Source organism: Myxine glutinosa, chromosome 1 (assembly GCF_964187855.1).
Source record: "Myxine glutinosa chromosome 1, kmMyxGlut1.1, whole genome shotgun sequence".
Taxonomy (NCBI): domain Eukaryota; kingdom Metazoa; phylum Chordata; class Myxini; order Myxiniformes; family Myxinidae; genus Myxine; species Myxine glutinosa.
This window is the reverse complement of record NC_136261.1, coordinates 76,530,264-76,543,611: the sequence shown is the minus strand read 5'-3', so window position 1 is coordinate 76,543,611 and position 13,348 is coordinate 76,530,264. Positions and strand designations below refer to the sequence as shown.

Below are 13,348 nucleotides of genomic sequence, written 5' to 3'. Positions count from 1 at the left end.
AAAGACTTGGCTAAAGATGGTGGAAGAAGAAATGCGGGCAAGGGGGTTAACAAGGAGAGATGCAGAAAATAGGGCAAAATGGAGAAGATTGTCATGGGGCACGCAAGGCTAACCCCCGCTCTAGCAGTGAAAATGGCCTTAAAATGCATGTTGCATACAAGTAAATGAAAGAAAACGGGCAAACGGCGCACGCGGTGTCACGTGACTGATGACGTACCTACGCAAGATTTATTTATTAAACATCGTTCGAAAAGGATTTAAATTTGGTGGAAAGATCGTCCAGTAATACAGTACCTCGCTATTAGTTTTCCAGTTGGTTCTTTGTCTGATTCCCAAAAAGAGAGACGCGACCACAAGTCCACAAGTTACCGTCCTGGTAATGTGCAGGCCAAGGGCACAGAATGTTGCGCCAGCTTTCCTTCAGGGCGGCGCATAACATCCACGTAAATAACACAGTATCCAATGTATAAATGATAATTTTAAAAACTTGGAGAAACTGAAAGTAAACATATAATTATTGTAATGAAGGTAATAGGCGCTCAATAAATAACAACTACAACGCTTACACCTCCGACGTGCAACGCGATGGATATTGGATTTGATGGCAAGCGAGCGCTGGTTACCGGAGCTGGGAAAGGTGCGGTGAATAAAGGCGCCAAATTGTAACTCACCTTGCTTACCCGTGGACGCACATAGGTCGTGAATGAGCACTTGTGAACGTGGGCTCTTGCAGGCATTGGCAGGGCAGTGGCGGTGGCTTTGGACAAGGGTGGTGCTCAGGTGGTCGCACTGAGCCGCACCGTGGAAGATCTTGAGGCATTGCAGAAAGAGGCGAGGAGAGGGAAGAGTAACTCTTGGAATGCGATGAGTTGTTTGTGTACACGATCAAACTGTTTCCAGACGTCAACCTTCGACGTGTCCGACCGGACCGTAATCCTTTGCCCCCTGTATTATACCTGTATAATTATTTGTGTGTTTGTTTATACATTTGGACCCTGCAGGAACCAATGCAACCAAACTTTGCTTGGCCTCCTCTTTCATCCAGAGGAAGGTCTAGAGTTAGTTTGGATAAAACAAATTGACATTATAAAACTACATAATTGGCCTTCGTACCTCAATTTTGGTCTTGTGCTTATACGTTTTTCCAGGTGCGACTGAGTAATATGTATTGTGAAGATCGTATGTTGAGTTTGCCATGATTTGTTGTCAACAACACTAATTTAATTATTAGTGTTTACACATGTGCCTGTTATTTAAAAGATTGCTTGACACAGTTTTATTATAACACCTCCAAGTTCAGGCCTTGAGTGCGTATGTTGCTTATACACTGACTGGATTTTTCTCGGGGGCGATTAAGTAATGTGTTTTTGCGAAGTTTAGTAATTCATATGAAACTAGAACGGCACTCGATAAAGCACATACCTCCGCCAGGCTGAACAGTTTGTTTTCTATCCCACTAATAGTCCGGATCTGGATTCGGCTTGTTCTTGTCACCTACCCAACTCGTCCACCAAGTTTAGTCATCAATCGTCCATAACTTTTCATGGTGTAGCCCAAGGGGCAAAGCCGTTTAGAACAGTGTTTGTCTGTCCGTATGTATGTATCTATATAATATGTATGTCCCTCACAAACGTACACCAATCAGAGCTGAGGATCTGTTCACATGTCAAGGGCAATGTGATGTCATTACGGCAGTACTGCGGCTGACCACACACTGCCATTTTGATTTCTATGCCGTTCAGGCCAAACATATCGTCGAACCTGTCATATATCACAATCGACATGTTCCTCCTTTACGTTTTTCATTCAGTGTGAAACACAAACAAACCGATTGTTAAAATAACCATCAAATATCGAAAGCATCGGCGTTACGGGTCATGCAACGACACAGTATGTATAGGCCTTAGGCTTCATGCGTCACCTTTTGTTTTCTGACTCCTCTCGACCACTTGCTGTGATGCATCCGTGCATTATTTTCGGCCTCTTGCTGTGTTCGTCTATTCTACCTCTATCCTCTATCATTATTAGTCCCCTACCGGTGTACACCGGAGGGGACTAAAGGTTTGCACGCCGTTTGTCCGTCTGTCCGTCTCTGTCTGTCTGTCTGTCTGTCTGTCTGTCTGTCTGTCTGTCTGTCTGTCTGTCTGTCCGTCCGTCAGTCCGTCACGCAAAGAACAATTTTCCGGACTTTTTTTCTAAACGCTTAACGCTAATGATTTCAAACTTGGCACATGGTTTCCTCATGATAAGTTACAGATCGCGTTCGAACTTCACGACGTTTCGATCGTTTTTGACAAAGTTATGGCACTTTGAACTTTGGGAATTCTGATAATTCTGATGATCCTTAACTCAGTGCCATTTTAAGTTTTAATTTCCTTTAAAAACCATTTTCTCTGCAATAATAGGACCGATTGAGATCAAATTTTCACCGTAGGGGGGACTCGGTCTGTCGAATATTTACTGGTAATTATGACGTCACAGGTCACGTTGTTCGGCCGCCATATTGTTTTTCGTGAAAACACGAAAACCCCTTTTTCGCTGCAACGGCTGAACAGATCGAGGCCAAACTTTGCAGGCAGAATCGCATACCCATGATGAACAAAAAAGTCAGCGAGCATGACGTCATGCATCACATGGTTTCAGAGTTATGACGTTTTTAAGCATGAACCTTTAAAACCATGCCCCTCCCTCATTTTTGATCCAATCGAGGGGAAACTTCACAGATCTGTTCAGCATGTCAGTCTACTAAAATGTTCTTTTGGAATTTGTGATAGGGCACGTGGCTTGGTAGGTATCGTTAATTAAACGAAAATATTTTTTTAAATGGATATCTCTTGAATCGCCAGTACCTCAGACAGTGAGTTGGTAATAATTTATATAATTCACACAGTGCAATTCGTGCAGGCCGCTCCACGGAGCGACCTTGCGGGCTTATCAACGAGGCGAGGCGTGACACACGTGTCTCGGCATACCTCAGATCAAGTTTGAAAACCAGCATCAACCGTGCATAAATTTGCATATTCGATCATTTTTGACAAAGTTATGGCACTTTGTTCATTTATTCTAGAGTTCTCCTCAAGCCGCACCGCGTGCCCTCAGCCTCGTCGCACGAACGTCAAAAGCGCGACACAGCGCACGCTTTTGGGGAGGGGCGGAGCCAAGCCGAGCAACATATATATATATATACACATCGATCATTGATCGTGAACCGGAAAATATAATAAATTACTGATATTTAGCGACTCGAAAGGTTCTTTATCAACAACTTATTTTGTCGTGCTTCTGCTGACCTGTCTGCAAGGTGTATAAATCGAAGTACCGAGTGCGAATCACAGGTGAGCCCATCCTGAGGTAATTAGCGATTGGGAACGATTCAGAACCTGTGGGTAAATAACCCTTTGGTAATTTCACCAACAGTTTTCCGGACGACAGACTACCGGTAGGGGACATGTATTGCAGCGCAATACTCAGAATGCTTGTTCTGCTTGTTTTTGTTCCCCACCTGCGTACTTGCCTCAGGATCATGTAACCTGAAATGCAAATCCCATTTGCGGTGTTTTATTATGCCTCTGCTGACGAAGTCGCCAGAGGCATTATGTTTTCGGGTTGTCCATCCGTCCATGTCTGTCTGTCTGTCCGTCTGTGTGTCTGTGATAGGTTTACGTTACCGCGATAACATGAGAACAGCTGAAGGGATCCAAGTCAAACATGGTACACATATGTATTTTTTTGTTGTTGTTGAAGGCTCCATTCACGGACTATATAGTCTTCATCGAAGCCAGGCCTTAAATAAAAGAAGTGCATTGATTTAACAGTCAAGAAAGAAAGAATAGTCTAAGTTTTTGAGAAAGTAAAAAAAAAATTGCTTTTACAAAAGGGGAAGATCATAAGTGTTTGTATAATGATGAACTGATTCGATGAACTGATTTGATCTAAAGATGAACTGATTCGATTTTGGGGTCAAGAGGTCAAAGGTCACAGTCTGTAATAGGTTTTCATTGCCGTAATTTTAGAACGGTTGAAGAGAACAAAGTCAAACTTGGTACAACTATGTATAATGATGCAAAGATGAGCTGATTAAATTATGGGTTCAAGAGGTCAGAGGTCATGAATGAATATGAAATGAATATGAGAGGTCAGAGGTCATGTTGGATAGAAATTCTGTTACCGAGCTAAACTTGTGAACCAGTGATGGGATTTTGACAAAACTTGGTGCAAGTGTATATATGTATATATATAGTTATGATGAAAAGATAAAGTGATTAGATTTTGGCATCAAAGGCCAGAGGTCATGTCAGGTAAAAATGTGATACTTGAGAACAGCTGAATGGATTTAAACCAAACTTGGTCCAAGTATTATAACGTTGGCGGAGGCATATCGGTCGACGTCGAAGAGTGCCGTTCTAGTTTTTATACAAGTATCGACTCGCGGAATGGCAGTACAACAGGGGGCAAGAGATCTGGTGTTGCTTTGTCTGTTGTCTCAGATTGATATACTTGTCCTTCATGACTTGGTAAGAAAGTCATCCTTGAAAATGTACCACGAGGTTTAATAATGGATTTGCACGTCTCGATATCATTGGCTTTTCATGACTGAAATTGTAATCTCTTTTCATAAATCCGTTGGAGGCTCACTATGGGGAACATCAAGGGCCTAACAAGCTTGACGGCTCTGGTTATTCTAGATGAGTATTAGGCGAGGATTGGCTCTGATAAAGGCAGACAAAACACCTGCGGTGATTGAACATTGTTCCACTTCCTTGTCCCTTTACAGTGTTCCGGTATTACCACAGTGGTTGTGGACTTGTTAGACTGGGATGGCACAGAGGTGGCACTGGCTGATGTGGGCCCGGTCGACCTGCTGGTGAACAATGCAGGTGTTGCTGATAATCAACCGTTCCTGGAGGTCACCAAGGCGGCTTGGGACAGGTGCATCAATGTTGTTCGACTTGCCCTCTTTCCTAACCAACCGTTGCTAGCTATCTCATTTACCTGTTTGGGTTGGCCCGTTAGTGTTCCAATCTGAACTCGGGATCAAATACCATTTGCCACGTATTTGTGCTTCATCTTATAATATCCTTTTAATTCTAATAACTAGCGTGACTCGGCGCGCTCCGCGTGCCTCACCACACGTCGTTTCAGAGGGGTAGGCATCTTTGACCATTTTGGTGTCTTTCGGTTTCATGGTGTTTTGGGTCTTCAGGGCCATTTGGGTCTTCAGGGTCTTTTGGATCCTCTGGGCCTTTAAGGGTATTTTGGGTCTTTGAGGTGTTTTGGGTCTTTTGGGTCTTTGGGGTCTTCAGGGGCTTTTGGGTCTTAAGGTTATTTTGGTTCTTCTTGGTCTTTAAGGGTCTTCGGGGTGTTTTGGGTCTCCGGGGTGTTTTGGGTCTCCGGCGTGTTTTGGGTCTCCGGGGTGTTTTGGGTCTTTTGGTCTGAAGGGTTTTGGGGGAATTAAAGGGTCATCAAAGGTCTGAGGGGTCTCAGCAGTCTTTATGCAATTAAGAGGGTTAATTTAGAGGGTGGTAATTTTATTTGAAGAAGAAGAAGACGTTTTCGTCGCATTTCAACATACATACATAGCGACATAACCATATACGTTTGCTCTATTAAAATAAGATTTATTTTTCCTGTGTGCGATTTACATACCGTACCTTTTCCTGAACCTTGGATCACTGTGAAGTTAATATATATATCCGAATGAAGTTCAAGGGAAATCTGAGTAAGTTACTAATTTCCATTTAATGGATGTGTCTGCATACTGAGGCTGGTGGACTCCCGGGCCTGTATAGGATGGCTTGGCCTGGACTGGTTAAACTTGTATCATGAAGTGAACGGGTTTGTAAATGAGAGACCAAACGTTACTATGAATGAAGTAATTGACAAAAGACGTCAATAACTTGTATCCGCCACTCGTGTAGCATCCGTTAATAGTAACACAAGGCCTTGGTCATAATCACTTCATAAATTCATGAAATTCAAAACTGCCACGGCATAGGAAGAGCACAAGATAAATCCATCATATGTTTCGTCAATTACATGCAAATGGTGATAAAAATGTGAGACTATATCAGTATAAAGTTAACTTCTAAACAGATAAATATCACGAAAAGGTCCGAGTCCCGAATCAATAAATAAAGAAGGGCCAGGCCAGGTGCTGACTCGTCTCTTCTTATCACTTCCTCTCCAACAGCCTGAAAAATCCAGAGCTCGGTGTTCATTGGTCAACAAAGATAATAGGTACTCATCTTGAGCACATGAATAGTAACCAACCTGAACATTACGTTGCATTAAAAAAAAAAAAACATGACCGAAAGTAGCCGGGCTTGTAAAATATTATAAACCACAAACACATATGTTTAGCTTTTTAAACAGTCGCTAATGCTGTCTATAACATTAAACAAAGAAATTTGGAAGAATCCCGACATCCGTGAGGTACGTTTTACTTCCAGAACTGAGGGAAGATCTACTGTAATCTAGATTATACCCCACAAGGGTTGGGTACGCCGTTTTGTTGGAAGAGACGTAACGCCGATGCTTTCGATATTTGATGGTCATTTTAACAATCAGTTTGTGTGTCTTTCACACTGAATGAAAAAAGCACAGGTAGAGCATGGCGATTGTGATATATGACAGGTTCGACGATATGTTCGGCATGAACGGCATATAAATCAAAATGGCAGTGTGTGGCGAGTCAGCCGCCATACTGCTGTAATGACATCAGATGTAATCACATCACACAGTCGTGTGACCAGATCCTCAGCTCTGATTGGTATACATTTGAGGGGACATACATACATACACACATACATACATACATACATACATACATACATACAGACGGATAAACACTGTTCTAGACTGCTTTTCCCTATTAGTACATGGTGTTATGTAGAATTATTATATGTAAGTGCAAAATTTGCTACACTAGTGGAACCAATGTTTTTTTGCATCTATATACCCTTGGCAACAAGACCTGAGTTGGTTCCATTTTTTTCAATGGCGTCTTCGGCGGCCATTTTGAATTTCAAAATGGCCGCCGTTTTTTGCAGTTTTGTATGTATTCTAATTTCTACAGTCTTAAATTACACATAGATAACTATAATTACAATAATGAAAGAAATATGAACATTTGCTTTATTCTTTTTTATCTTACAGGTATTCATAGACAAGTTGGATTTCAGCTTCACCACCGCATAATGTCATCGTTTGAAGAGCCGCCTTCTAAGAAGCAATGCACAAGTTACGAACTTTGTGTATTCTGCCAAGAGAGAACTCCTGAACCTTTGGTTGACGTTGCTCATGCCAATTTCAAATGTGCAATTTCAAATTTCCAGGGAGCATCCACCACCAAAACACAATCACGCAATGAAAAGATAAATGGAACATGTGCACTTATTGGACAGCACATCATCCAGGAGTTCAAATCTGATCGGCAGGTGCAATATCAGCCAAAGTCCTCAACTTCAACCTTCAGGTTCACAACTGAAACGCCATTAGGGGTTGGACTTTCACTCCATAGCCATCATGCACACCGCAGTCGCAGAGACACAGACATGTTGTACCAGAGTGGCGTTGGTGTTTCATATCAATGTGTAAAGGAGATCACTTCAAAGATTGCCACCACAGTCCAAGAGAATATGAATGAATTCAATGGCGTTTACATGCCTCCAGGACTGTTGAAAAATCTGCCAATCAGATGCTCAGCTGATAACATAGATGCCACGGTAGACACAGCTGATGGACGGAACACATTCCATGGGACTGCTCTTGCTGTCTATCAACAAGTTCCCCCAGATGTATCAGAATACGAGACTGTAGCTGTACAAGTACTATACAAGGAATGACATAAATGCCAGAAAAAATGGTTAATCAAAGTGTTTTATGTGAAAAGATACATACAAAATTGCAAAAAATGACGGCCATTTTGAAAGTCAAAATGGCCGCCAAAGATGCCATTGAAAAAAATGGAACCAACTCAGGTCTTGTTGCCTAGGGTATAAGGATTCCAAAAAACATTGGTTCCACTAGTGTAGCAAATTTTGCACTACAATGACACAACACCATGTACTATATGGGCTACACCGTAAAAAAGAATTCTTGTTTCGAGGTGAAGCCGCTTCAATATTTGGCTTTGTCCGTCCATCAAAATGAAGCACCTTTCAACCCACCTTGTTTAAGAAGAGTGCTGTTCTAGTTTTTAATTGTTTCTCAATAGCATGGTCTATCAGGACTTGTTGCTTTTACCTCCAATATGTATCTGCTGGTTTGATTTTTTTTTTTTTTTCGTTGTTTGCCTTTTCTGCAGAACATTTGACACAAATGTGAAGGCAGTGTTTCACGTCTCACAGGTAAGAGAAGAATTGCCACATAGGTACGTCTGTTACACTTTATAACATACAAGGTACTGCATTGTAGTGTAGTGGTGTGATGTTTTTGTTTTGTAGGGTTACGTTTCTGTGGTAGAGGGCAGTAGTTGGTTTAAGGCCACGCACACAATTTAATTTGGGCAGTTCCTATAACTGTGGCATGTGTTTTGGATAAGGTGTGGAGTCCGTACTGCCACAAAGGGACAGCGCTTTCTAATTCAGCTATTAAGTAGGGTAAGACGTCTCATCCCTATGTTCCCCTTCTGTGAAATGGGAAAGACTGGGCAAGGGTAGACTGTGGAGGGTCTAAGCATGTCTCCCTCTCACCTACAAGGAGAGGAAGGGCGAGGGGATTGGGGAATGGCCCTTCCCAGTCATCCATCGGTGAGTGGGAAGCGGGCCAAAGACCGTTCCCGGTCCGTGATTGGTAGGGACTCCTGGTTCTATGATTGTTCTGCTGTGGGCAGATATTGGTTACTCAGGGGAAGGATGTAGACACAGCTACTTCAGTGGAATGCAATGATTGGTCGAGTGTCATAAGTCGGGGAAGGGGTGGTGGCAATAGAGGTGCATGCATGTCCCTCGCTCATTCTCTTGCCTCTTACACCCTCTTACCTGTTCTTGCCTTGGGACACGGCATTCTAGCCACTCCAGGTTAGCTTATTTTTGTATTTATTGTGCTTTCATTAATTGTTCTGGTGTCTTTCTGTGTCTTGTGGTGTCTTTCCGTGATTTAGTTACGTGTCTTGTGCAAGATACAGTATATATATATTTTTCTAAAGGTGGCTTAGGTTGGATGCCTCGTACTCCTGCTACATTGCTACATTGCTACATTGCTACATTGCTTGGTCGACAGTTGCTTTAATTGATTACTCATTAGAAAAATGGTTGCAGGAATGGGCCGTTAAAATATTGTACAATAAATTATGTAGATTGAGCACTGAAGTTGAAACGTACAAGGTATTGTTGTAATGTTTTCTTTGGTGATTTAATCTCCCTCCTCTGTTGTACAGTGTAAGAATGACAAAATATTTTCCCCTTTTACTATTACCAGCTTGTGGCCCGTGCAATGAGGGACAAGGGTAGCGGTGGAGCAATCGTCAATGTTTCCAGTGTCGCGTCTCAGCGTGCTTTGCAGAACCACACGGCCTACTGTCTGTATCCACATTTTATTGTTTGAATGTATTCTTTTTGACGCATCTCAAGCCATTTACTTTTCATTTTAGAAACATCAAATTGCTAATTGAAATGTACATGCAATATTATTTGGGGTCCACCTGTAGTCTAGGATTTCAGTTCTACCATTGTTTTGATTTGAGGGACCGATGAACTGCATCTCGTGATGGAGTTTTATAAAGGATTGAGTCTTCTTGTGTGCTGTTCTGGAATGTGAAAAACAGTTTTTCTCTGATACTGATTACTTCATCTATGCAATGGCCTAGGTTCCAGCAAAGGTGCCTTGGATATGTTGACTAAAGTAATGGCGTTGGAGTTGGCACCATACAAGGTGAGCTGTTGCTTGAGCCGTTGCTTTGATCTTCCTGTTCCGAGGAACCTTTACCCATCGCTTTGCTGATGGTTTCAATCAAAAGACGGCATGTTGTATTTCACAAACGGTCTGCCCTACTCGCTCTATAATTTGCCCGGTCATGTTCCATTTGCCTGGAAGTTGTGTCACATCACCTTCGTCAACCATCCTTGCTGCTTATATATGGCGTGAGCAAAAAGAACTTCCGCTTCGCTGCGAGGCTGTGTTGGATACTTTGGTTTGAACATCCGCTTAAAATGCGTGAAATGAAACATTTTGAAAATTTCGAATTATTCTCATTTAGATTTCAACATCACCGTAATTGTTACGTGTTCCTCCCCGACCTGGATACCTCCGAACCCCGAGAGGAGCCACGGCAGAAAAATGTTATTCTATATCAGAAATCAACAGTGAAGCCACACCAATGATTTTAAACGAACAAATGTTGTATTAAAAATCACACCCAAATAACAGTACAACAATAATAGGAATCAAGAGTACAATCAATATCTCCTATGATGGTACCATCAGCTAACATGCATAAGGTAACTCACTGTGCTCAAAGTGAGTGGAAAAGAACCTTCCCCAATGTCTCTATAACTCAAAGATAATCCCCTCCTGCGAGTAGTGATGAGGCGAAGAGGCAATGAGGCGAGTAATGAGGCGTAGGCAAGGTGTGGACCGTCACATGGTCCAAACCAACCGCAAACTGGCGGTGAAAAGGGAAATCCCACAGGCGCGAACCAGACGTGTACATTCACATTTCAATCAGCGAACCGCAGCGTAATCTTCAAACGCCGCTTTCGTGCACACACATCCCCTACAGATGACCGGATGGTGAGAAAAGCTGACGCGTAGCAAAACCTTTTTCGGGGAACGAAGCGCGCAGTTCAAAATGGTGGACGGCTCTTACTTGAGTCGAAGCGCCAGGCGAGGATTCTCCGGAACCTCAACGCCTATACCTGACTACGCAGGTTTCTCAATCCTCCAGCGATAACACCTATCGCAGGAAAGTCCTTTCAAGGAGACTCAAAGGTTACTCGCGGCTTTTGTTCGATCCCGCTCGCTACGGAGCTTCAAGGCACGCGTCTTCTTCCACTTTTCTCCTCACGCCTTCTTCTTCCTCTCCTCTCTCGTCGTCTTCCGGTTCTCGATCTGGCTTCCTGTCTCTTTTTTACGATGAACGCTTTTAACCTTTTAACCACAATAACCATTTCCCTTGAACAACAACAACCATAATACCTAGAACCAGAAATGTCAAGTGAATGAAAACCACAACCACGGAAGTGCCGAATCCGTAACATAATGCATATGAAGTTGTTTAAATTTTCTTTATACAAGGGGAAAAGATTATTTGTAATACCGGTGGCAGGGTGGTTAATCAGTGTGGGCCGCCCCTTGGATGGACGTTAAACTGGACGTCCCATCTGCTAACATTAGTTAGTGGACGCTAAAGATCCCATGGTGTCCTTTGCAAAGAGTAGGTGAGCTATCGCCGGCAACATCAACAAATCCCAGCTCCAACCTACAGGGGCCACTGCATCAGTGGCATTGTCGCACCCCTGTGAGAACTGATGCTAACCCACAGCCACGTGCTGCAGACTAACGACGGTAATATAAGTAAGAAAGCTCGTCAGGGTTTATTAAAATGGATTACTTGACCCTATAAGTCAATGCCAACTTAAAGTCGTGTTCTTTCTCCACTTTGAGATTCCCCCAAATTTTTCGGTTTGATACCTGCCTGTGAGGTGTGGCTTCACTTTGTCTTACTTTGAAATTGCTTAGCCGTCTGTACACCATTTGAGTCATCGTGCCCCCTGTCATGTCACAATCTGGATCATGGTTTCTGAGCATTCATCTGAGACTGGTTTAGTCTCCAGAAGCTTCAAATCCAGATCTGTAATACAGTACTATCTCCTACAGCCAGATTTGAACCCACAACCTCGGACTACATTGCAGGGGCGTGACAATTGGGAATTGATATTCCAGGATTATTTTGAGAAAGTTGTATTTTTGTAATCTGTATAATTATTGTCAACACATGAGGTAGCTTATCTGTAAAGATAGTTACAGCCTGAATAATAATAATTATTGTTATTTTAAGTCACAGATAGTTTATTTTGTTGTCGTTGAGGAAAGTTTGGACCGAAATATTTTAGTTTTGAGTTAAAAAGTTTGAGATTTATATTATCGCCAGTTTTCTTGACCAACTTCGTCATTGTCATTTTCCCTACAGATCCGAGTTAATTCCGTGCATCCTACTGTTGTGATGACATCAATGGGCCGTAGGGAATGGTCCGATCCAAGTCGCAGTGCAGCGCTACTGACTCGAATCCCAATGGGTCGATTTGTTGGTGAGCCATTGAAGGGAGTAGGGTGGTGGGGTGGGATTGGAAATATGGATTGTTCTGTACCTGGATGGGTTTCTGACCCCTATACTATTGTTTACTCTTTATCCCTTCATACCCAACAGAGGAAGAGGAAGTGGTAAACTGCATACTGTTTCTCCTCAGCAATGCAAGTGAAATGGTGCATGGTGCCCAGTTGACCATTGATGGTGGACAGCTCATTAACTAATAATCAGGTGGACCTTGCAGACCTCAATGTTGGGGACTTGTGTTGTTGAATTTCATTGTTGTAGTCAAGCAAGCACAATGGTTAGCTTCCTTCTTGTGGGCATAGCGATGATCGAACGTCACTTTGATCTCCAAGCATCGTTGATCCACCCGGAAGAATGTCTGATATTATTTGCAAATCGTAAAGCAGTACATCGAGTGTTAATGAATGCTTACTTGTATATTGTTTGCAGTTTGCAAACCTTATGATCATACAACATGCAATAAATGTGCCTTGAAAGCTGAATGTGCTTTGGGTACCTGTGCCCATGCCAACTGTCGGACTTCGGTGACTAGCTTCTGTAATTTAGCAGCTGAAATTAATGTGATTTTAGATTTGAGCCTTTTGAGCGTTAAGTCAATAATTATGACGCCTTTTCTATCTAATGTTGATTATAATTTTTGTAAAAGGGATTTCCTTGATGTTCCAATCTGGAGTCGGGGGAGGGATGGGCTAAGGGTGCATCGTTTTTATGGATGAATAATTATACACAGTGCCTTCAGAAAGTATTCACACCCCTTGACGTTTTCACATTTTGTTGTTACAGCCTGAATTTAAAATGGATTAAATTGAGATTTTTTTTTTGTCACTGATCTACACATTATAACGCATGTCACAGTGGAATATACTTTTCGTTTTTTTTTTTTTTTTTTTTTCGCAAAACAATTAAAAATGAAAAGCTGAAATGTCTCGAGTCAATAAGTCCAATAAATGTGACAAGGACGAAACGATTAGATTTTGGTGAAGATCCAGATCCGGATACAACAATTTTTATGGCGTAGCCCATAGGGCAATGCTGTCTAGAACAGCGTTTGTCTGTCTGTCTGGTGTATGTATG

General features: G+C 42.3%; 1 protein-coding gene across 1 annotated transcript; it reads left to right on the top strand.

Moving 5' to 3' along the window:
* The first annotated feature begins 529 nt into the window (after window positions 1–529).
* On the top strand, window positions 530–13,136 carry DCXR (dicarbonyl and L-xylulose reductase). Its single transcript, XM_068113460.2, has 8 exons — window positions 530–637; window positions 734–831; window positions 4,775–4,929; window positions 8,306–8,348; window positions 9,421–9,520; window positions 9,809–9,873; window positions 12,131–12,248; window positions 12,368–13,136. The coding sequence occupies exons 1-8, from the start codon at window positions 586–588 to the stop codon at window positions 12,469–12,471; spliced, it is 735 nt and encodes a 244-aa protein (XP_067969561.1). The 5' UTR covers window positions 530–585; the 3' UTR covers window positions 12,472–13,136.
* The last annotated feature ends 212 nt before the right edge of the window (window positions 13,137–13,348 follow it).

Excerpts from the sequence above, each read along its gene's own strand:
- DCXR (XM_068113460.2), top strand. The coding sequence starts at position 586 with ATGGATATTGGATTTGATGGCAAGCGAGCGCTGGTTACCGGAGCTGGG. Across the intron at positions 832-4,774 it reads TTGAGGCATTGCAGAAAGAG|TGTTCCGGTATTACCACAGT; the intron begins GCGAGGAGAGGG and ends GTCCCTTTACAG. Across the intron at positions 12,249-12,367 it reads CCCAATGGGTCGATTTGTTG|AGGAAGAGGAAGTGGTAAAC; the intron begins GTGAGCCATTGA and ends CATACCCAACAG.